Source organism: Stigmatopora argus, chromosome 19, assembly GCF_051989625.1.
Source record: "Stigmatopora argus isolate UIUO_Sarg chromosome 19, RoL_Sarg_1.0, whole genome shotgun sequence".
NCBI classification, from domain to species: domain Eukaryota; kingdom Metazoa; phylum Chordata; class Actinopteri; order Syngnathiformes; family Syngnathidae; genus Stigmatopora; species Stigmatopora argus.
The window spans coordinates 8417877-8442587 of record NC_135405.1 but is presented as its reverse complement, the minus strand read 5'-3'; the positions used below and the strand labels follow the sequence as shown (position 1 = coordinate 8442587).

General features: G+C 42.1%; 1 protein-coding gene across 1 annotated transcript in view; it reads right to left on the bottom strand.

Moving 5' to 3' along the window:
• runx2b (RUNX family transcription factor 2b) overlaps nt 1-24711 on the bottom strand; it is a 51041-nt gene that overhangs the window by 25572 nt on the left and 758 nt on the right. The window contains exons 2-4 of the mRNA XM_077587618.1: nt 11436-11533; nt 8661-9354; nt 8389-8496 (exon numbers count right to left, since the gene is read on the bottom strand). Coding sequence (XP_077443744.1) covers nt 8389-8446 — 58 coding nt within the window. The 5' untranslated portion in view covers nt 8447-8496; nt 8661-9354; nt 11436-11533. The remainder of the gene's footprint in view (nt 1-8388; nt 8497-8660; nt 9355-11435; nt 11534-24711) is intronic.

Genomic DNA, 24711 nt, shown 5'->3' with positions numbered 1-24711 from the left:
CCAATCGTTACAGTCGTAAAGGTTTTATGAACCGCACAGGAAAAGAGTAAGTGTAAAAAAAAAAGTGTCGGTCGGCCTCACAGTTCTGGGGTCGAGGGTTCGTTCTTAGGTGGGTCCTCAATGTGTGAAGTTTGCAAGTTCTCCCCAGGCTTGTGTGGGTTTTCTCCGGGTACTCCGGTTTCCTCCCACATTCCAAAAACATGCAGAGTAGCCTGGACAAACGTCTAAATTTGCCATAGGCATTAGTGTGAATGGTTGTCCGTCTCCTCGTGCTCTGTGATTGGCTGGCCACCAAAATGAGCTGTGATAGGCTCCAGCACCCCCGGAGACCCTTGTGAATATAACCGGTACAGAGAATGAATGAATGAATGCTTACACAAAGGCTTGCATCTCATATTTTGAGTTATTCGACATATTAAAATATGAAGCAACTTTTAACTTTGTTAAAAAAGATGATACTTTTGAGGACTACTTTGAACACAAGTAAAATCCATTTCCGTAAACACAACAAAACGATAAATTTAACAATAAGTGAGGATGCATATGGCCAAGTCTGAGGTCTAACGGAAGCAGGCATGGTGGCCACACGGCCTTAAAAGCAAAAAAAAAGAGTGGGCGTCGCCGCGAGGGATGCGTTTGATCCGTTAGGTTGGTAATTTGAGCAAAATGTGTTATTAAAGACATTCAACACCCTCGGCTGCACGTCCGCTATTGTTCACACGTACCTTTCTTTTCTTTTCCTTCCCCTTTGAGTTACCCCCCTCGTCCTACCCGGTGGCATCTGCTCAACACCAGTCGACCCTCATGGTATGCACGTGCTAAGACGCAAGGACGTACGGGGGCGTTCAAAAAAAATAAAACAGAAGAGCGTAGGGGGTGGATTGTTTCCAGGTGGCAGTTTGAGTGAGAGCATTAATCAAGACGACAGATCTTCCTGTCATGGACACCTTAAGTGCACGTGCGATGGCTACACCTGTGCACGACTACTCGCGTTGCAACGCTAGCCAGAACCAAGATTATCCTATGTGCGCATCTCTTCACGAGTATAGAATTACAATTTAGAATAGTGCGCTTTTAGTGGTGTACGACTTGGTCAGAACTGGTCGACTGGTAACTAGCAGTGATGTCCCAATCCGAGTAAACTTAGTATCGGTATCGGCACACAATATGGCGATTTTTGGAGGATCAGGCAGGTTACAAGATGGGATGGAATCCAGTAGTAGTTTTTTCAGTACCATTGAGAATTTTGACTGCAGTAAATCAATCCACTACGCAAACATGTCTGCTGAGTGGGACAGTTTCTCATTGTAAACTAATGGCAAAAGAGTTTGGTTTGTATTGGCAAAAAATACAGTGGAAAAAAAATTGAATCAGATTGGGATATCCCTAGTTTAAATTGCAGTACAATTAGCCACTAAAGGAGGCAGAAAATGTTCTTAAATCAACTCCCGTATTAAATGCATGTCATATTCATTGAACGTGGCGAGACTGGCAGTGAATGCTCATCTTTCAGTTCCATTGACTAGACATCCAATCCATTTTGACCGGTAACAAGTGATAATTCTTTTTTTCAAACTTGGATCGTGACTGCTGTTTGCAGAAGCGTTTCGAATGCAAATTCTCCTCGTATTTTAGACCAGCAAAACTCGTGACAGAAGCCGATAAAAGTTGTTAAATTGCTTTCACGAATGAGCGTTAACAACCTAAGGCTATAAAGGCACTGTTTTGAAAGTGAGTTTTACAACGTTGGTTGACAATTACAGGTATTCTGAGGCTCACCTTGCACTGAAGACTAAGACGGTAAAACGGTTAGCCAACCGCAAGTGACACGACTTTACGTTGAACTACTCATGAAAACTGCAAGTTTCGCCAATCATACGAAGACAGCTTTGACGCGAGTGCTTTTCAAAGACTTAAATCGGCATTTCTGCTTCGACACCTTCTGTGTTTCCTCATCTCAAGAGTGGAAATTACCTCCGAACACGGTTAAGATCCCACCTCGGTCGCTCCTTTCATGAGCCGCCGTTAAGTGAGTTTACATCGGAGGGGATGCCGCATTCCTGCCAGACTAAACCAACACGCAGGAAGGCTGACCTCTTCCCTCCCTCGCCACCAGGAACAGGTAAGGCCTTGTACCTCCACGCTCTCGCTCACATCATTACGGGCCGAAAACAAACACCCACGAGGCTGCACGCTCTTGAATACACCCTCGACGAGGGAAGAGGGAATTTGTGGAAAAGTAGCTGGGTGTTTAAACAATTTGCTGTTGGAATCCTTCTAATTATTGATCTTATTTTATTTGTTTGTTTTTCTATGTCCAATGTCACTGTTTACAGTGAACCGCCATTTATCAACGTTCCAAAATCACTGGCTATGGATGGAAAAATAAATCTATATATACACACATTATTGATATTAGTGCTCCCAAGAGTTGGAAAAAATAAAGACAATGATTAACTATAATCTGTAATTAATAAAGTATTTAACACTGACATGTTTGTAAATCATAAAAAAATGTCTCATTACAACGTTAATTCTAATTACTATAATTATCATTTAAAAATGTTTTTTACTGAAATTTCCTTGATTTATTTCAACATTTATTCATTCAAATATGCGTATAATTTATGCGTAATTATTTTCTAAACCGACAACAATTGTTTAGAAAGTGAGTAGTTTACAGAAGTCAAATTAAATGAAGTAATTAAAAAAATGACATACTAAATGACAGTAGGTAATTAACACTTCAATTTCATTCATTCATTTTCAACACCACTTGGGTCAAGGGGTGCTGGAGCCTATGCCAGCAGGCGACACCACCCTCAACTGGTCGCCAGCCAATCGTAGGGACAACCATTCGCATTTAAAATCACAGTGGAAATCTATCCCAGGCTGCCCTTACCAAAAACAACCACTGCAGCACCGGGTGGCGAAATAATAATCCCCGCAGAATTATTCTGTATTATATTTTCAATGACCTGAAGTTTGATTCTAAAAGACTTTGTGTCACTGGCAAAAGCAGCTGACCCACAATCACGTAAAATCTAAACTGTTGTCCCCGTCTTACTGGTATCACTTGTTTATCTACAAGCATGAGAATACCACTCATTACCACACCTTGTCACTCTCCTATTAACTACCACAACGTACAAAGCCATTAATTGTCCTCACCGGCAAAATGGGATGATGCAGACACGCCCCCGCTTGCCTATGGCAGTTACGTGGGTTTTTAATAACAAGCGCTATTAGCTCGTGAAGCTATACGTGCACTATTTTGAGACTTCAATGACACGGCGGTCGGGTCGAAGAGAGCCTCCTTTGAGGACGAGTAAGAGCACAGTAGCTGCCACTGAAGCGTTTTTTTTTTCTTCCAAATTACCTATTAATGAAAGTGCCTGTACTGGACTTTTAAGATGTCTCAAGTTTGTGGTTGGAATGAAATGCTGTTTGAGGATTTATTGGAGATCCTTGATATCCAGGTTGAGGATTAGTGCACTCTTTGTTCTCAGTAAAACCATTAGGCGCGCTGGTAGAAAGATTGAGGTGTACGAATAGAAAAACTATCTTTGCAGGAATGTTTTTCCACTATTAGTGACACTTGCTACCAATCGTTACACAACAGAATCAAACCAGTAAAGTTAGAGTTCAGTCATTTGCTGCGATGGATGGCGATCAATGTCTAATCCAAGGGTGTCAATCTCGGGTTGGTTCACGGGCCACATTAACGTCAACTTGATTTCATGCGGGCCGGACCATTTTAGATATAATATTTAGATTTTTTTAAATAAATGGATTAAAAGAACTGGATTAAAAGCCCTGGATATTCAGTTTTTTTATAGATCTAAAACAATGTTTAATTTAGCTTTTTAAAATATATTTTTAGATTTTACAAAATGATTTTTGAACTAAAAACACAGAAGAAAAGATTAAAAAATTACAATTATTGATATAAAAGGGGGAAAATCAGGAAATTTAATATACATCTATACTCTTCATTTTAATTTGATCCTAAAACAGAAAGTCGGCACTCATGATTTACTTTCCCGGGCCACACAAAATGATGCGGCGGGCCAGATTTGGCCCCCGGGCCGCCACTTTGACACATGTGGTCTAATCGATCTGAAGTGACAATTCCCTATTGTTTATATATTATTTTAAATTGTGTCAGTTATTCGAGTAATCTGTTGAATTATAGTTAAGAGCGTATAGGAAGTTAAGAAAGTACAGGGCGTAAATACACTAATGCAGGGGTGATATCAAATGTGTGGCCAGGGGGCCAATTGAGGCCCGCAAGACAATAATTTGCGACTCGGTACTTGGCATAAAATTTTCGTGTTTGTTTGTCTTGGAGCTTTTTTTTTAATTACTTCAAGTATAAGCTGCCATAATTCAAACTCATGACAGTTTTCAGCAGTGTATGCCGATGAGTTAGCCAAAGTGGATTAGCAGCATTAGTCACTTGGTTGAGATGTAATTCCATAGAGGCACCAAGTTGGAGGAAAATATGCCTTGCCGCCCAGTCCCAATTATGTATTTCTCAAAACTTAGGCAGCTAACAGCTTTCAGGAAAAGTGATGTGTCAGAAACGCATGCAGAAAGTTGCAACACTAACGAATAAAACAGCATAGAACGTCAATACCATAAATGATAAGTGACTGTAATAGCCATCAAGTTCATGTCTTGATGAACTGTTAAACTGGCTTGAACTGTTTTTAATAAAAATCCATTTTTGGGGGAGGAATACGAGACTCGGCTCACACTCAGCTAGACTTTGAGACCCCTGTTACAACAACTTTTCATATCTAAGAGCTCCGATAAGTTTTCCAACCTATACCCAGCTTTTCTTTCTGGATCCTGCTGATGTAGAACCATCCCCACAAGGATAATGGCTCAAAAGACCGAATTATCTATGTTAAAGTTTCTAATAGGCCTATTATATGCTAACCAGACAGGGATTGGCACTTGTGGATGGGTTGAGGACTTTTCTGCCAAGCCCGAAAATGTATTTCGGGCAATTAAATGCAAAGCCAAGGCCAAGACAAATCTCCACGGCGATGGGAATATTTCGTTCGCGTCATCTTTCTGCGGGAATGCGCCGGGAGCCCAAATTAAAAGTGTCCGTGACGGCAGCAGTGTGGCGCTGTGGCAAGTAAAACAAAGATTTTTGCAACTTGCGTTCAAGGCAAAAAAAAGAGGCTGACGCCACAACGTACACATACGCACACAGACCCCCGCCACACACACACACACACACACATATACACACACCCCTTTTAAAAAAGCGAGTCCAGCAGGAACGAGTTGAGAAAACATCGCGGACGTCTCGGATCTCACGCGCGGGATTTAAGTTGACGGATGATGGAAAAGATGATTAATCCTTAGTGCTCTCAAAATATACATAGCAATTTACATGTCCAATGTCAGCTAAGTGAGGGCGTCTCAAACCGGGGTCCGCGAGCCATTGCCTGGGGGTCTGCCAAATAATTAGCAATCAATTTTTCAGGTCCGAGCATTTTAAAAAAAAGGAATGTTCCTTCGTATGAGGGCGGGCGGTCAATTAAACAAACGTTAAACAAATCATTTCTCCCTTCCTTAGCTTTGGGGTCAATTAAAAATCGGATATTAACCCTTTCATGCACAAATTATGATTTTTTTTCCCTTAATTGTTTTATTTAGATTAATTTTGGAGAGGGATCTCACACTTCATTTGACATCCATTTCTAGTTTTAGTGTTGCCTGCGTGTATTTTGTGATGGGCAATTAAACATAAATAAACTACTGATTGAATTAATTGAAGGATTCATTTTGGGGAAAAAATAAATCGTAATTAATAAAACAAAAAATAAATGTAGTGTATTATTTCATGAATTGTGTTATTTTCTTTAAAACATACAAATTCATGAAGGCAAAGGACACCAAGAATGGAAAAACACAACTTCAGTCGTTATGTTAGGTTTTTTCCCCCTCCTTTTCTTTGACTCAATTTAAGTTAAGAAGTGCATTCCTTTTTCCCTGATACATAATACTTGTTTTTATTTCAAAATTACAAACACAGCCTATTGCTCTGGTGGTCCCGGGGACATTTCGTGGCGGCGCTGACAGATTTACAAGCCAGATGATCGTAAAAAGGCGCCGGAGGCGACATCAATCAGCGGGTCGCCGTGAGAATCGATAGCCCATCGGCCTGAGACGCCCCTCCCCTCGCCGTACTCGTTCCCCTTAGCACCTGAGCATCGCCCTGCTTTCAATTTCCTGCCGGGCTCGCTCCCCGCAGGTGAGAGGTTAACGCGGTAATAGGCGGAGGTGATTGGTGGAAGACGCTGGAGCGCATTAAGAGGCCGACGCTGCTTCTGTGGAGAGGCCCGCAGCAGATGTGTGTGGGGAGCCAGGAGACTTCTGACAAACATCTTGTAGATATTTGATTTGGACTCGGCAGTCGCGTAAATATTTGTTGCAAATCTGAGCGCTTAAGCTTGCCTGATTGGAAAGTGTCGCCAAAAAAAATCCCCCAAAACAACAACAACAACAAAAGAAGCCAATAAATTACAGGGGGCTAAAAATAAATATGAATTTACTAATTAATTACGCATACCACAAAATGTGCAAACAACAAAAAGAGCACACAGAGGTGTGAAGATTTTGTTCACTATTGCGAATTGCACACCCTAATATATCCCTCCTTAATTAGGCAAGAAATTGGCGGAATTTCCATTCAAGACAAGAAAACAATTGCAAAAAAACAGACTATAAATTAGAACCCACAACCAAAAACATAACGCTACTGTTTAGAGTGCATCCAAATTATTTAAAATTATTTTGGGGATGTCTTGCTCGTTTCCATCACAATGTTGTTGCAGATTCTACCATAAAAATAACACAGGCTGAGAAACTATTTAGATCCAGTACCACAATACCCAAAGACCACAACAAAAAACATAAATTACAGCGCACACGGGACTAAAACTACTTTGTTAAGCAGATAGGAATCTTTCAAAATCAACTTTTGGGGATCAATCTAGTTTCACAATGTTGTTTTGCTTTATAGACTACAAGAAAATTACCATAATGCTAAAATATCATGACAACAACCATAAATTACAGGGCACAAAAGTCTGACAACAATCATGCATGTGACATTTTCTACACACACTACAAATAAACTGCAATTATAACATCACAGTGCTTTGTGTGGTGGAATATTTTTACTGTTTACAAAAGAAGCTTTAAGGGTTTTGCTATGTTCTTTATAATTCGATAATCAACACCAGTGTTACTGCCTGAACAAGTTTAAAGTACACAACTTCAAATTTGCCATATTTTAATATATGAAAAATAAAAACAAGTTCAATTTGAGTTTTTTTTTTTGGGGGGGGGGAGTTGAACTAAAATCTGATAATCTGACAGATCATCTGAATGCAGAGTTGGCGAAATTTAAGACTTTAGCTTTGGGTGTTGAATATGGACGAATGCTTCATTTATTGGAAGCTCCAAGAATGTATTTTGCCAAAATGTGGTTGCCGAATCCGACAAAAGGGAAAACAAACGTTTTTAGAGGTAGAAGCGTAGTTGGGTCACCTCAGATCTGAAGATCATCCTTTTACAAAATCTGAAGGCACTAAAATAGGGCTATAATAACTGTGCTCATGCTTGTGATGTTATATAAAAATCTGTTTTGTAGTACCAGAAATTCAAGCTATGTGGATTCCAACTTCAAATACGTAAAGAACAACAATTCCTTGATATGAAGAAACATGGTTGAGGTTTTCCACTTAAACAAAAGTGGATGGTTGCATTGTCTACAGATCTGACAGTCCTTATGTGGTTAAATATAAAAATCCGTCTGCTGCGTTAAATTAGATATGCAGGCAGAATAAAGCCAATGGAAAACATTTTAATTGGGACACACAGTATTAGTTTTCACATATTGGCTTTTGTACTACGTGCCAAAACGTGGTTTGTGGAACTCGAGCTTTGTCGGACAAAAAGAGATTCCAACTCTGCCATGAAAATTTGGACTCTTTAGACTAGAAACGGAATAGAACAAATAAAAAGCACTTGCGTATGGCCATCATTGAACAGTTTTGTTCTACTTTTTTTTGCAAAACACAGTTTAAAAGTCACTTTTATAACAAGGGCCACAATGTTGCATCTAAAGCTTGATCTATGTTGCACTAAATTGAATTGAAAAATTGGAACTGTCCACTACACATCTGAAGGTTCTCAAGCTTTAGCTTCTATCAAGTGGAATAAGCTTTGCATCTCTCCATCAGAGATAAGAAGTTTCCTTCTGTTGGTCATCGAGGATGCTCCACATCCAAACACCTGACCCACACACCCACTCCCCACTAAACTCCCAAGCAGCATGTAAGGAATCCAAGCGCTACTCACCCCAGAAGAAGTTCTGCTGGCATGGTGTGACGGTGCTGAAGAGGCTGTTTGACGCCATGCCGGGACCAGTTCTCGCTCCTCGGCGGTTTCCGTGAACCTTGACACGTCCTAAACCATGTTGCGAGGGGGGAGGAGGATCAGGGGGTGAGAAAAGAAATTCGGCAAGCCGCGAGACATGCGTTTATCAACTATTCGGATGACCACAAGGAAGAAGCTGGTTTGGTTTTTATGGAGGAGGAGAAAAAAAAAATCTGATGCTACGGTGTACTTACTTGCTTAGCGCCGTCCCTTTGACTGGTGCTGCTGGCCCGCGACCATTAACCATTGACGCCCCGGCCACGGCGAGTCCCGAGCCGCGCGTCTGTGGTTCTGTGGTTGTTTTGGAGGAGCACCTCGCGCAAAAACCCCAAAACGGCACCAGCGGCTTTAAAAACTGCTTTTCCTGCCCTCCACGCGCCGTCACTGGAGAGCCTCGCTCACGTGCCCCCGCGACGTCACCACGGCGGTGGGCTGGACCGGCGTTGTGGTTTCCCTCTCTCCTCCCTTCCGCGCCTCCTCTTCCTCAGCCGCGCTTCCAGGCTCTCCCCCGTGCGTCGGTAGGCTCGGCCGGGAGCTTCGCGCCGGCTTTTTGCCCTCTGAAAGCTGCCCGGCGAGATCCGGGGAGGCCGCGTACGTGCTGCAAAAGCCGGCCTGGCAACTCCATGAAAAGGTGGCAGGAAGCTGATTTGTAGAGGGGCGTGTCCCTTGAGAGGAGATGCTTCTGAGGGGTGAAGTTGCTGTCGCATCCTAAAGTTACAATAACTTTGCGTCCAATCCTGTCAGGGCTCGTATATCTGGCTAGACGCCTCCTTCGTCTGTTCCGGCCAATGTTTGATGCGCCGTGTGTCAGGTGCGCGTAGAAGCCATGGCGGGAATGTGTGGAATGAAGGCGAGAAGCTGGTTAGCGTCGCTAACTTGCCAGGGACTCTGCAGAAGAAGACAAAAGGGGGAGGATTTGATCCCAGAGGCATAAAAGGCAGGGATGTTCCATCACATATTTACCCACAAAATTGTCACTTAAATGATTATAAAGGTGTGTATAAAAATAACATTAGGGTTGGATTATTTGTGTGTGTTTTGTCTATGTTTCCTCCTACGACTTTATTTATAGGATACACCCTTTCATTGATTGACAACTAGTCGACACTGTAAAAGGAAATAATAAATAATGGCAGCTTTGGTTGCCAAGTTGTACGATTAAAAAACGGGTTGAAACTGTAATAAGCTCATTGCCTTCAGTAACTCAGTAGTCAGCACGTTCGTTTAAATGCCCGTTGTTGGCTGACATAGAATCCAGCACCCCCACAACCCCCATGATAATGAAAAGCTTGTACAATGAATGAATGAATAAATGTAGTGTTGAATCCAAAGCATAGACATTCAGTGATATTGTTTGAATAACAAACGTAATTAGACACGGATGGAAAGTGTATTCAATTATTGATTTCTGTATATTATTTTGTTACCATATCACTCACAATTGCTGAATTCTGACGAATAAGACGTGAGTATGTTTGTGTTCGGGTGACAGTTTTGGCTTGATGAAATCTTACTTGGACAGGATTGTCTTCCTGGGATGGGTGAACACACATCTGTTAGACACATGGTCCCATGGTAATATATATATTTATATATATATACACTATATAATATCATATATTTCATACATGACTTAATGGCAACGCTAATATTTTCAGGGCAAATTATTATAGGAATTGCTCTCAAAGTCTCAATACTTTAGGATTGATTGTATTTCAACACAATTTTCTAATCATGTGTCAGATTTTATGCTGAGGTTTTGTTCCATTGTCAAATATTTAAATCCTGTGCTTGAATCAATAAAGCATATATTTATGAGCTATGAAATCTTATATAGTTATTTGTATAATTGATGTCGGTGGGGCCCAATTAGCCGTGATTAAACGCATTTTAATAGCCTCCATATGTGTGTGTTTTAGGACACTGAAGAATAATGACGTTAAATCCCAGCAATTCCTCACGTCTTTGCCACTTACCGTATTCCTGCGCGGCAAAGAATTTACCTTGGCGCTAGCCGCTCGGTAAATATTTGCCGGCTAAAACAAGAACATGCCTCCCGGGTCACGGGAGCAGCTCGGGATTGGACGTCGCCTTGCGGCTGTTGGCGGCAGGCAAACACGCCCTGGGCATGGACCAGACACACGCCGGCTATTTTCACTCGGAGATTTAATGCTCAGTGTCAGCCGTGGCGTTTACCTTTCCCGCTAAAAATATCCCCGCTGTATTTTCTGGATATTTGGAAACGTTAGCCTTCTGAATAACAACTTTTAGCGCCCCCGCGCCAACGAGATCGGATGCCCCGCTGTCAAAAGCGGTAAAGGCGCGGGAGCGACGAGCGCGGCAAATTACCAGCAATCTGACGGCAGAGTAATTTAGACGTCACGACCCGGCCTAAAAAGAAGGAATGAAAAATAAATGTAAAAAGGGCGAGGAAAGGCGTAAGGCGGCAGAGGAACCCTGTTAGTATTTATTTGGCTTCATCGCATATACAGTGAGCCACTTTGAAATTACGTCTCATCTTAAGTGATTGTTTTTGTTGGGGGTTTTATGACAATAATAGAAGATCCCCTACTTAACAGTCACATCTACAGAGCAGACTTAGACGATTGGTAGAGATGTCCAGATGCTGCTTTTATGACTTATTATGCAATTTTTTTCAAGATCGGTTTTGCCAATATCGGTCCGATGCCAAGCCAATGTTGATCCAATGCCCGATTAATAGGGTTAGTTTCTAAAAGAAAGGAGTCCTATTCAGCGGATCGGATTGGATCTTGTAACCAAATCCGATGTGGTCCCCCGATACAAAAGCAGCCGTATTGGACGGAGATCGAAAGCAGGGACCAGATTTTGATTTTGTTCATTTTCTAGAAAACCGTTACTGTTCAGAACTTCAATTGATAAACAATGGGAAGATGAGATTATCTGAATATTTTTGAAAGAGGTCAAAGTGTGTTTTAAGATTTACTCACCTCCACTATGCTGAACCTGGACGACAGAGGTTGAACTCAACCGATCCCAGATCACACGCCAACTCTGGCTTCTGCTTTTGTTTTTCGGGCTTCGGAGGCTAAAACACAAAGATGAAGGCCCTTGATTGGAGGGGATTTGGGACAATTACGTCGTAAGAGGAGCCGAGCGAGTCACGCAAGATTGCATTCGTGACGACGTCTGGAGTTCAAGCGAAACCTGGAATTTTGCGGATTTAACGTTTCTAAATCGCACTGTTGCTAGATGTAAACAAGGCATGGTATTGGAAAGGGGAATATGGGAGTCCTGCTGTGTTGGACAATTCCTGACAGCTGCATTCACGTGAAAGGCTGGAATACGATACGGAATACAATATTTAATTCATAAGATTTTCTCCTCCGGTGGCCGAATACTCTGGCGACTCAAGTTAAAGATGAAGAGTTTGGACGCGCCGTAAGTTCTGGTCTGGGTTCTGGAAGGCCCACCCCGTCGCTCTACCACTCGGGACCACACATGTAAGCACCTTCAACGTTGTTATCACAAGCTCTCGCAGAAACATAATAGAGGTTTCACGTGTTGCTGAAAATTACACGCGCTCGCTATGGTTTCCTTCCTTTCTTCAGCTCGGACAGAGGTTGTTTTCCTTTCTGGAAAAGTGCGAGTGGATAATGACAGCTAATGTGGAAGCTAGGGTTTAGCGATATGGTCCAATGGAAAAAAAAAGCTCCCATTCTTTCACCCAGATCTGATTTCTAATTCATTTTGCCTTTTAGCTTTTAAAATATCTATGAAATTATTAATGATGACACATTGGGCTATATTTTTAGGACTACCGCAAATATAGAAATTTGCATTGTCTGGCCGTACGAGGATGTGGTTTAGACCTATCCATTCGCAGCCAATGAGCAGTCACCTTCTCATCACCTATACTGGTGTTGCGCGGTACCAATACGCCACAAAAATGAAATTACCTGCCAATGCTGCTGCTCATTGAAACTAGTTTGAATTACTTTCAATGGAAGACAAACACAAGTCATGGAAAAGTAAAAGTTCATTGCAAACCGAACATAGAGGAAGAAATCTAATCTTCAAGGCTACACAATTCTTTTGAATAAGTGACTCATTTAGCGAGTTAGGCTGTATTGTATCATGGAAAGTTTAGTATTTTTTTCTGATGGACTCCAGTAGTGATTATCTACGAGTTCCAGTGATCTTTTATGTGGTGTCTGGAGGGCTGTTTTTGGAGTCGCGGGGAAAATAGAGGGAAATGTTTAATATCAAATGGCACAAGCGCAACCTAAATACGCATTAAGAATAGCTTTTACAGTTTATATGAATAAAAAACGGAGCAGGGGTTGGGGGAGGTCAAATCACTGGCAGAGGCGGCTGCCTGCTGCTGATTTCTTCCTCTCAAACACTTCATTGCTCATTTTAATCAAGCTGCAGCATAAACACTCAGTTGTAGTTCAAAAGTATATGCTGACAGATGAGCGTGATTGCTATGTGTTCGCAGACAACTTGCTTTAACTTTTGTTCCAAGTAAATTGACATGGACAGTGTTTCTCAAATTTTCTTTTGATACCAAGCACCTCCAGAAACAACAGATTAGTAATACATCTATAGTAGTGTTCAAATACTTGCATATATACAGAAGGACTGCCCGATTATTGCCGAAAATGTCAATTAGTTTGAATCTATATTGGGATTGTGAAAAAGTATCTCGAGCAACAGTAAGCGATGTAAAATAAAACTGAAATGAATGGATTGTCTTGTCTATTGATAACACAATAAAATGTACCCAACGGATCGTGACCGGACGTTTGGTCGCCGGACGTTTGGTCGCCCGGACGTTTGGTCGCCCGGACGTTTGGTCGCCCGGACGTTTGGTCGCCCGGACGTTTGGTCGCCCGGACGTTTGGTCGCCCGGACGTTTGGTCGCCCGGACGTTTGGTCGCCCGGACGTTTGGTCGCCCGGACGTTTGGTCGCCCGGACGTTTGGTCGCCCGGGTAAATATAATTTTGAGAGCTGGTTTCAACAGTAGATATTTAGATATTAAACTCTCTCTCGTGAATATAATTTTGAGAGCTGGTTTCAACAGTAAACTCTCTGTCATGTTGTCAAACGTCCGGCGACCAAACGTCCGGGCGACCAAACTCCGGGCGACCAAACGTCCGGCGACCAAACGTCCGAGTACCCAACGGATAGGTCGCTTATATGATATTTAAGCATCTTAATCAACCCTTAATGATGACAATTTCTAGATTAGCTGTGCAGCAGAAGCTGAATTCTCAATGTAATAATCCCTAATGAACCCGTTATTTGAACTACAAAATCAAATTTGAGATTAGTAATAATAATAATGCAGCCCTGACTTCGAAACTTCTACCGATGCATTCCACCCACAAACGGTGTTATGGCAAGGACGGAAACAAACATTGAGCGTGGGAACACTTTAGTTGCATCCTCTGTTTTTCTGTGGTGGAACACTTCACGGACGGGTTGGTCCAGTTATGTGCCTGAACTGCAAAGTCAGCACTCGTAATAACACCCCGTCGCCGTGATGATGCAAGCCCGACGCAAGTCACATGACGCCCAAAAGCCATAAACAGAAATGTGTCACTTGGGAAGTGTGAGGACGGCGCACAAGGCCCGTGACTCAGTGAGCGCAGGGCACGCCAAGTGATCTTACACATAAGCGGCCCATTATGTTCCAATCTGTTTATTTGCCGGCGAGAACAAAGGCGGCCTGATGGCAGCGAGCGTCTCCCGTTTCAGAAGCGAGCCGTTATGAGTGCGGCCCGTGTGGCGGCGACAATGCTGCAAACAAAAGCCTCCGCTGTCTTCTTCTAGTGGCGGATAATTGCCCGCCTCACATGATTTCACAATGCCGTGACTCGTCCTTCCAAAGCTGAATTTAGGACATTGTGGACAAGAAGCTGCTTTTCGTCTTCATTGCAGCAAAAAAAGGAAGATCCAAGTATTTATGGATGACAAATGGAAGCTGGGAGGGGAGCATCCAAGCGACCAAATTAGAGACAATTTTGACTTGTGGTTATCATTTAAGACAGAAAAAAAGCCTTCTATCTTTACTGCAGATTTGTTTAAACATTTTAGCACTGCAAAACAAAGTGATGATAGTGTCCAAAATTCATCGAGAATTTGTGACAATGCCAACAAAATGATGACCATACTTTATTTACATACAGACCCCTGCCAAGGTCGAACTATCCCGAATTTATTATGGCCAGTCCTGCTACTCCAAATAGATTTGACGTCTAATCATGGCAAATTCACTGCAATTTACAGCAGAAGAATGAAAATAGACCTATGATTGGATGTCTGAGTTTCACAAAATCAACATTAAATTGTACCACTTTTTTTTTACCTAAAAGGGTAAAAAAAGATTCCAATAATCATGATTTATTTCTTAAACTAAATGACAAAAAGAAAATGGAGGACTTGCATTGTTGCATGAATTAACGGCGTCAACCCTTTAAAAAAATGCATTCATTTTTGTGCTCAGCTATCCCTGCAAAACTTTCCAGTTCCATGCACTAGTACAGTAGCAACGGCCTGTAAATGTAATTAACAGGAGTTAATTTAATTATAAGCAACAAACTGCATCGTCCTCAATGGTATCCTAATTAAATTACAGCGCTTAAGCTCCAAAGACCATCAATCAAAATGCTTTATGACTTTCCGCTGTCCACGAATGCCAATTGATGAGCGCTGATAAATTCAGACTGGTCCTAAATGTGGAAAATGTGAGTCATTTGAACGAAAAAAATCGAGGATGTTTTCTGCTTGTGGTGGCAACACATTCAAAACAAAAATTATTCATCAAACCGTATGTTGCCAAATGCATTTACTGACTAGTCACAGAAAAAGGTGGGAAACCCGAGCACGCAGACCCTATTCCGACTCCAGTACTACTGCTTCAAGACGGAGCATTGTTGTATTGATTAATGTCAATCAAATTGCTGTAAAAGAAACAGTTTCCAAGTGAGCTCAGAGTCCCCAATGCCCCAAAATTTAGCAGATTTTCCCCCAAAAAACCAGCGTCAAAACGAGTGAGGAAGTCAATAAATGTGCATTACCATACACAAAACATGACATTAAGTTTACTTCATGTCAAACCAAGCAGAAAAAACGCCTTCCTGGTAGACTACTTCGCAACCACTTCCAAATATGGGCAAGTCACCAAGCTCGCCCGACCAATCAAATACTGAGATTGAAACCCAAGTACCGAGGTTTTCTGATGCATGATTATGCCTCGAAAATAACAGGGTCAACGCCGAATTCTCAAACAACTCCAACTCACTGGACGCACATTTCATCAACTTGCAGAACATTCCAATGCCGGAATGCGAGGCACGATGCTAATTTGAAGCCGGAATAAATCTATAAATCTGACTGCATTTCTTTGCCTGGCGGACACACAGCCACGATAATTACAGGTTGACTTTACAGACGTTCAGACGTCTCTCATCAGCGCCGCTAATAGCATAAGCAGCAGGCGGCTACGTGCTTACTCACCGTCTCGCGGTTACGGGGTGAGCAGAGGTAAACAGCAGCGCTGATATCATTAGAAGTATCCACGGCTCCAATTGCACCTTCTAGGGATGCAGACTCGCCGTGTGGTTGTAAAGCCATTATCTGTTTATACTCACATTACATCACTCATTTTCCGTACCACTTATCCTCACAAGGGTCGCGGGGGATGTTGGACACCCTAAATTAGTGGCCTGCCAATCGCAGGGCACACTCAGACTGCAGGGCAAAAGTGTTCAACTAGCTAACCATTAGAAACCAGAATACCCAGAGAATACCCACGCAAGTCGAGAACTTTGTTATGCCACCAAACTATACAGTGAAACAAGCTTGTTGTCTTTTTGCTTTCGGTTGAGAATTTTGACCTATGAATAATAAAAGGGCAAAATTGTACATCTCAATCTGGTGTCTTTGACTTCTGTTGCATAATCGTCCTTTTCAGAATACCACAATCCAAAATTTCCAAGTTCACAAGATCAAATCAGATCAAATAAGCCTTTTTTGTCAATGTATAAGTACAATAAAAATGCCAGGGACAGCCTGACTGGACAGTTATAACATCACATACTACATTGGGGGGATACAGGGTGGGTTGCCTGCAGACTCGCCATTGAAGGCGCTCTTGAAACAGTGTAATAGGAAGACAATAGGAAGGAGGGGGCAAAACAAATCCTTCCCCTCCCCTTTTGAAGGAAGAGTGAAAGGCCGGTTTGTACAATTAAAATGGATCACGAAACTATTGACAAATTCCATCCCTTTGTTTTATTCCCTTCAAATCATTGGGGAGGCAGCGTAAGCGGTCCGTAACACAAAACGAACATGTCTAATTTGTTGAGAGACAACTTTGCACCGTTTACACTATACGTGTTACATAATGCCTTACGTCTCGCTGTCCAATTGGAAGCAATGAAAGCTGGCTTTCATTAGTTGCAGGCACCGTATTGAGCTGCGCTTCTGAAAACATGGTAGCGCTTTGCACACAAGCAATGTGCGCACACATACACACTGTGCAGCGGGAGAGTGGGGTGCTGATGCTTGATTGCTGAAAGGGAGCGTGGCTCTTCTCCAAGCAAGGCCACTTTGAAAGTCGCCCCACACACCCACACACACACACACATACACACTCACAACCTCTCTGTCACACTCAATCGCGGACTCACGTACGCAATCACACACGAACGACCGGCTCGCCATTCGTCGGCGTGACGGGGTTACCTCTGGGGCCGGGGCTGCATAAACACGCACATGACCCAAGACAAACTTTCACCATTCCGCCAGGTGTGCAAACAGCGGACTGCAAAAATAAAAAGGTCTGACCACGCAAAAACAATACAAGTGCCTCTGATGAACTCCCCAGAATGCAAACTGACAGTGTGAGAGGCAGCGGGAACGACGGAGGGCGGAAGGAAGCCTGATGAAAACGTACACAGTATAGAATATTTCATCGTGACGTTACACGTTCTTCTGGTGGAAAATGTCCAAGCTTATCCGATGGTAAACCGCATACTCGAGTTGACTTAGAAAAGCACCACGGCCACCCTGGTAAAACGAAACTGGTCATCACCTGACTTTATAAGATTCCAAAAAAACACACACAACCAACTGACTTTTAACGCTCACAAAATGTACACTAAAAAATGGGACTAACACTGATTGCATACTCATCCTTCTCTGTCCCCACACGATGACTCTTTGGTAAGCCTAATTGCAAAGAGCTTGCAATGCTACTTACAGCTAGGCAGCATATTCAATCATGTTTTCATATCACTATTTTGATTTGTTTTCACTGAACCCTTACTACGATAATGACACAATCCAAATGTTTCAGCCTTTATACACACTCTACCATACCGTTTTCCAGGCATCTGAACAGTTACAAAAAAACATAACAAAAACAATAGTGCATTTGTCATGGATTAAAGATCTGAAACAGGCAATAACAAAGATATGTTCCATATAATTTCATGCCTATCAACTATAATCAATGAAAACATTCATTGATTCATAACTGCACTTTCTAAGCACAGTTCACGACATCATAGAAACAGTTACTGTGTTTGTCAGCCTATCAATCACACCAAACAATGCACAATAAAAAATACATTTTAGGGAGGAGCGGGTTAATAAACAAAGTATTTCTTTACAAAATGAAGTTATTCAGATAACTAGAGTCTAAACAACACAACAACAACCAGTTTAAAATCCCTTAATCCAAATTGTTTGGCATTATCACATATCTGAACAAATCCGCCAATTCTAGTCGTAAAAACACAGTATTCAGCACTTCCACCTTACAGTTCAGAGGTCAAGGGTTAAAATGTGGCTCATTTTTACATGCGCCAATATTTGGTGATCAGACCCCCAGTCAGCCGAAAAGACATTTGGACGGTGGCAATCGACGCGGACAACGCCGATGGCTGTTCCCGATTACTCAGACATGCCGACGAGTCTCCCCTTTCACGGCCCTCGCCATCTTTCATCGGCAAGAACCAGTCATAAAGAACTTGCTTAAGTGATAGCACGTTGTTCCTAGCAGGGGCGTCAACCTCCCATGGCAGCGGCCCAGCCTTCAAGGAGGCGGCTGTCATTCGTGCCCATATCGGGATTAGCGATAGTTTATGTCCCAGCTGTTGTGAGGGTAAACGAAATGAGGGCGTTTGGCATGAAAGCCATGAGTCACGTTTGCGAAGAGCCAGCGTCTGTAATCATCCCTCGTTTTTTTTTTCTTCCACGCCGGCCGAGAGAAAACAACTTGTGAATTCCCCCAGAAGCTGTTTGCCTTTTGTCAAATTGTTGCTATTAACGCTACGCTGTAAAGTCAAACCTGTCAAAGTGTCTGACTGTAAATAGCATCGACTTTTCAGGCGGGGTTGAAGTGGAGCTTCACGGAGAAAGTTGGCGGAGGGATTCAGACTTTTTGGCAGATTTTTCAGGTTCATTTGAAAGGGACATTGTCTGGCGTGGATGACAATTGACAATTTATTTTGGACACTTTGGCTTGAGTGGCGGCCAAAGAGGGAATTAATTGGAACGGGAACAATTTATCAACTATAACACCAGAATTTTGAGACAAAATGAAATAAAACTGTCAATCAAGGTACCTGTGCAATTGGATATGCGTCAGGAAAACATTTTGTCACGCAAGAGGTAATTTTGATCCTTAGTCTATTTCATTTGACTGTTTCATTGAACTGTTTGTCTTACAGTCACTATAATTATGATTTTTAGGAACGCGATCGCATTGCTAAGTGAAGGCACATTCCGACTTAAGTACAAAGTCTAGGTTCCGTCTGATTCGTAGAAAGGATAAGTATGTAGCTGTAGATAAAGTATTTACTCTATTCGCTTTAATCGAGTGTTACTCACCAAACCGCTTGTTTCCTTAATTTGAGAATTTGTCTGGTTTCTCAAAACATGATTAATGGAGGCCCAATTCTACCCACAAAAAAATGGATGCACTTTAATTTTTAAGTTTATCCCCACATTTCTTCATTTTCCATCACATATCTGAGCTCAACTTCCCAAAGTTGACAACGTTATGTTGTCTTTCTTTTTAGTTAGGAAAGTAGTACAGACCGACTGATCATATTCGATAATGTATGGAAATCATTCATCGGGATTATTTGGAGAACTTCAACGGGAGTAAAAAACCATCATTCCCTTCCTGGCGTAACTTTAGAAGAGCCCTCTGGAAACATGTGCTGTATCCAAAAGGACAACATACAAAGAAATGCAACTCCAGAACATTTCATCAAACGTTTGAACACACAGGAAAATAAACCAAGGCAAATATTATTTCTAGGTCCGTGACGCTTGACGTTAACGGTGATGTATGAAGTGCGACGTATACGCTTTATAAACGTCTATCCAAATATGGCACAGAATACCTGGTTGGAAAGCGATACCTAAAAATTCACTATCCCCCACAAATGCTTCTTTCTTATGATAAATGCAAAGGAATATGCAAGAAAACAGTTCTATGTCAACAGATGCTCACCTTTTGTGATTTTAGTCCCCCTTTAAGTCTAAATGTATTCAGCAGTACATCAATTTAATCCTTGAATGCCATAGAAATATTCATTCATTCATTCATTCATTTTATCATACTTACAAGGGTCATGGGGGTGCTGGGTTAAGCACCCTGAATTTGTGGCTAGCCAATTGCAGGGCACCCAGAGAAAACCCACACAAACCCAGGCAGAATATGTAAACTCTGCACAGGAATATTTTCCTTTCATTTAATATGTTGTCTGTAAGCGACCTTTTATCTTTTCCACTTCAATCGTCAGCATATCTAGAGCTTGCTTGTCATTCATATTTGGCTTACAACAACAACAAAAATCTGTGAAACTCTTATGTTGAGGCACTCACAGGTCAAGTAACGTTGTATTTAAAATGTCACTAAATTCTCTCAGTATGAGAAATAATATCCTCCAGAAGACAATTCTTATGTTACCCTTTCCCCCCTGTCTGTCTAGGGAAGGTAAAAAAAGTCATAAAGCCAAGCCTCCAAACGTGCCTTGATGTTCACACTAATCGCCCTCCATGAGCTTCCACCATCTCCTTAACACTTTCATGTCCCCGGAGTGAATAGCCGCATCTGGTCGTCTCCGCAACGTCCCGTCGGCGGGTCTTGATCTTTGGCAAGACCACCAAACTCGCACGGCTTTTGGCGCCTGAAGCCACTCTCTCACTCGCTCTCTCTCTAGCGTGTCCATTAAATCACGTCTCCTCGCTCCCATCTCAATATAGCCGTGTATTTTTGAACTAAGACAAATATTTGACTTATGCATACTGTAGGTGCAGCAGGGCTGGGCTGTGGCCAAAAACACCATTATCAAAACGCCTGTGAAAGGGGAACATTCATGATGGGGGGGGCCCTACATGCGGCATTTATTTGCCAGGTTCTGATAAGCTACCACTAAAGTAGAGTAACGCAAAAACCAAAAAACTAGCGCAACAGCTGCAAATCGTAGGCAGCATGTAATTTCATTATTTGTAACATGCAAGATATGAACCTTAAGGAGCTTCGGGATACCTTTGCCCTTTTCTCAGGAACATTAATGTGAAATTATTTAGAAAAATATTCCTCTCAAGTCAATCATATCATCAAGTTGCCTTGTGATATTTTAAACTAAACTGCCAGTTTTATATTGGAAGAATACATACGATTTGTACGGAAATGTGCACACATTTGGTTCAAATTATTACATTGTCAAAGTCATATTTCTGCTGTTTTTACAGAATAAAAAACAATGGACTGTCATCGCCCAAGACACGTGGCAGTTTTCTAAAATTTGATCTAAAAACATTACAACAAAACAGCGTACATTTCCATTGGTCTTCCTATAAAAACTCTCAGACGACCAAACCACCTTTACATCAGCCTATCATTCAAAGAGCGATTTATTGCGATAATTCACTGTACTTATTTGCACATGCTTTAATAAAACCCCACTTGAGAGTGTGGAACATCCACTGTGAATAATATAAAAACGTTTGAGTCTATGTAGTTGTTTTATATCGCTCCACCTCGACCCCTTTCAGTTCATCTCTTTCTGTTTTATGTTCTCCTGGATGGGGATTAATGCGAATAACATATGGTCACCATGCGCTGGTGGATTTCCTCTTAATGGAGGAGGGACAGTGGAGGCGAATCACGAACCCTTGCATGCGTTTGTTCTCTTGAAATGTCGAGAAAGCTCAACTCTGGAAGTCATTTTGGGCTTGAGTGTCTTAAACCTCCATGTAAACCCATTGTCTTTGCGGACGGCGGGATGGATTGGAGGCTTCTGTGCTGGCAGTGAGTTGTGTTTCTTTTTCACTTGGGGCCTGTTCACACTGCCAGGCCAAAATCGGATTTACATCGTCTGTGGTTGAAACAAGCCGGCATGATTTAATGAATTTTAAACAGCGCCAAATCCAATCCAAGTACCAGCAACAGACATTGCGGACTGGTGACCTCCTAGAAAAAAACATGTATTGTTGCAATATCGGCACTAATTGGGAATCGGACACCGGGACCTGAGGTGTGAAGCCGTCCTTTGAACGAGGAGCTTGTAACAGGCGAGGCTGCTCACGGTGGAAATTTCTGGCCTGTTGGGTGACATCCCAAAATGGCCTCCAGATTTCCAACTTTCATCCCCTATTCAAACATTACTCAGCGGCAATTACAGCTACAGTTGACAAGGCGACGACCTACGCACATCCACAACGCCAAGGCGTCTGTTGATTGAGTAATGTAGCGCTTTTTGAACAGGCACAATTACAGCCTGTGAACTTAGGCTTTGCAAGCGTGGTGCACAGAGGCCCCCCTGACCCCTAAACTCAGGATTGCCACCCAGGCCATCTCAAGACACTCCAGCGGTAATGAGAGTAAGACCCCACTAAGAGTCTCCGTCATGTTCCCGCTCCGCTGACTCGTGAACCGACATACCCACCAGTGCACTTCGCACACCTCAACGCCGCCTACACACACGTGGAAGCAGTCAGCGGACACCGAGCTTGGCCCGGCTTTAACTGAAACGCAGAGGGGCTTTGAATGGATGATCTGTTTACGGAGCAGAAGAAAGGAAGGCTATCGGGTTGCCAGATCTGGAACACATTGATGCCGACGACGCTACTTTGACAGATGAAACTGACGATGCTTTGATACGCAGCAGATGACTCGCAAGGCTCCTTGACAATTGACAAGGCGATGCAGATCTTCCAGAACGCTCAAAGATCCAAGATTCAAAGAGTATTATCATTTATATAACATCGAGGGGAAATGTGTTGCCTATTCGCCAACCATTGTAACCATTATTATGAGACTGTTCTGGTTGTCTTAGAAGTGTCTCAAGACATCACTAGACACAAAGCACTGGTATATAACTGTTTGTGTCAGTATTAGCGATTAAAAAAAGTAGGATGACGGCGACTCAGTAAAGTTCACAGGCGATTTGTCTTAACAATTTTTTCGTCACTAGACATCAGTATCATTGCTCGTGAACTCACCCTGCTCTTTCACATCCATATCTAACCTATCTTCCTGTCCTTTTGTCTACTATGGTGTCCACTTGGCAAGAGTTGCCATAGAGAGATTGGTACAACTAGGTAGCATACCCTGTTTTTTTGCCTCTCCCCTCAAGCTTTTTTTCTGTCCAAATGCATTTTCTAAAACAACAACACAAAATAAACAGCCACCAAGTGCATATACCAAACTCCCTTGTGGCATATTAGAACTGTTTTATGCTTTAAGGAACTACCTATCTAAGCAGCGTTATAGGGCGGCAGGTGAGGGAAAAATGACAAAACAGTTTTCATCAACAACTATTCTGTCTAACAAACTAATTAAAGACCTCTTGAATATTTTTCCCGAAAGAAAACCTGCTGGTAGTTAATGTGTTTTGAGCGCAACAAAACCATCCTATTGAGCAATTTTAATTAAATTTTCTCCCCATCCTGTCGTATTCTTATAACTTGGGGACATTCCTGCCTTTTACTACACCAAGGCGGCAAAACAGCTGCGAGTACACCCTTAAAAAACGTCTTCAGCACCATAGCAGTTTCCCGGGAAATGGGCGGCAGTTGCTTTGTGACTATTTGTCTTGTTTTTTTCATTTGATATTTTTCTATCCAACAGAAGTCTGGCTTTATTTTTAAAGGGTGTTTGTGCGGACTCAACGAGAACTGCAGACCATATCCTGTTTTTGAAGGTCCGGGTGGTGTCTTTATGGCATGTTGGGCATGTTTCGTCATACATTAAGGCAGAAGGACACTTAAACGCTACCTGATGTTAGCACCACTGGGACTTTTTTTTCTTCCTTTTTTTTCTAAAGGCGTGCCTCAGAGCATGCACAACAATTTGGCCATTTACTGCGGTCGCACGACTGTGCGCTGCCGCTGTTATATTGGTTTGGAATGTACCATTCTATTTCGGAACGAGACCACTTGGAGGGTTGTGGGCCACGATGGTCACTGGCCCATTCGCAACAGAGGCTGACGATTGGCTCGGAAGCGATGCTGCTTTAACGCCGGGACATTTTTGAGGCCGATGTGTCAACATTTCTACGACTTGGAGAATTACGAGCAATAACGAACCCCACTACTGGGTTTTCTCTAAAAATCGTCCTAGTTGACAAATTGCTCTCTTGGGATTTTCTGTGTTTAAAAAAAGTTTCAAAGAGACCTTTGTTTTGCCTGTTGCAAATTGCTGTTAATTTAAAATTCTGAATGGTGGAGAAGATAGCGCCTTCAACTGCAAACTGCATCATTTGGCGACAAAGCAAGTGGGTTGTAATGGCTCCGAATTCAAATAATTTTACATAGAGCATTTATTTAAGGATGTCATTAACACCCAGCTGTATTTTGTCGAAATTGTGGGGAAAAGATTATCTTGTGGAAAAATTGTCAATAAATTCTGATTACATTTGCTCCAGTGAATTTGGCTCACTGCATGTATGTTATCTGGAATATGATCTAAATCCTGTAAAGTCGTAGAAAATTTTAAGCAACAATACAAACAACATGAAATGCTACACTTGAGTTATTAGACTTCCCTGACAAATTACCATGTGTGTCTTTGTTAATTTATATTTTTATTTTTGTAACATTATCCGCCTTAGTCTATGTTCAAAGACTCTTTGTTCTACATCGTTCATCGCTGGTAATTACAGAGAGCAACACTGTTGTTGAAATTGCACCTCAGACTGTCTGAAGCGCCACTCTGAGAGTTAAACAAAATA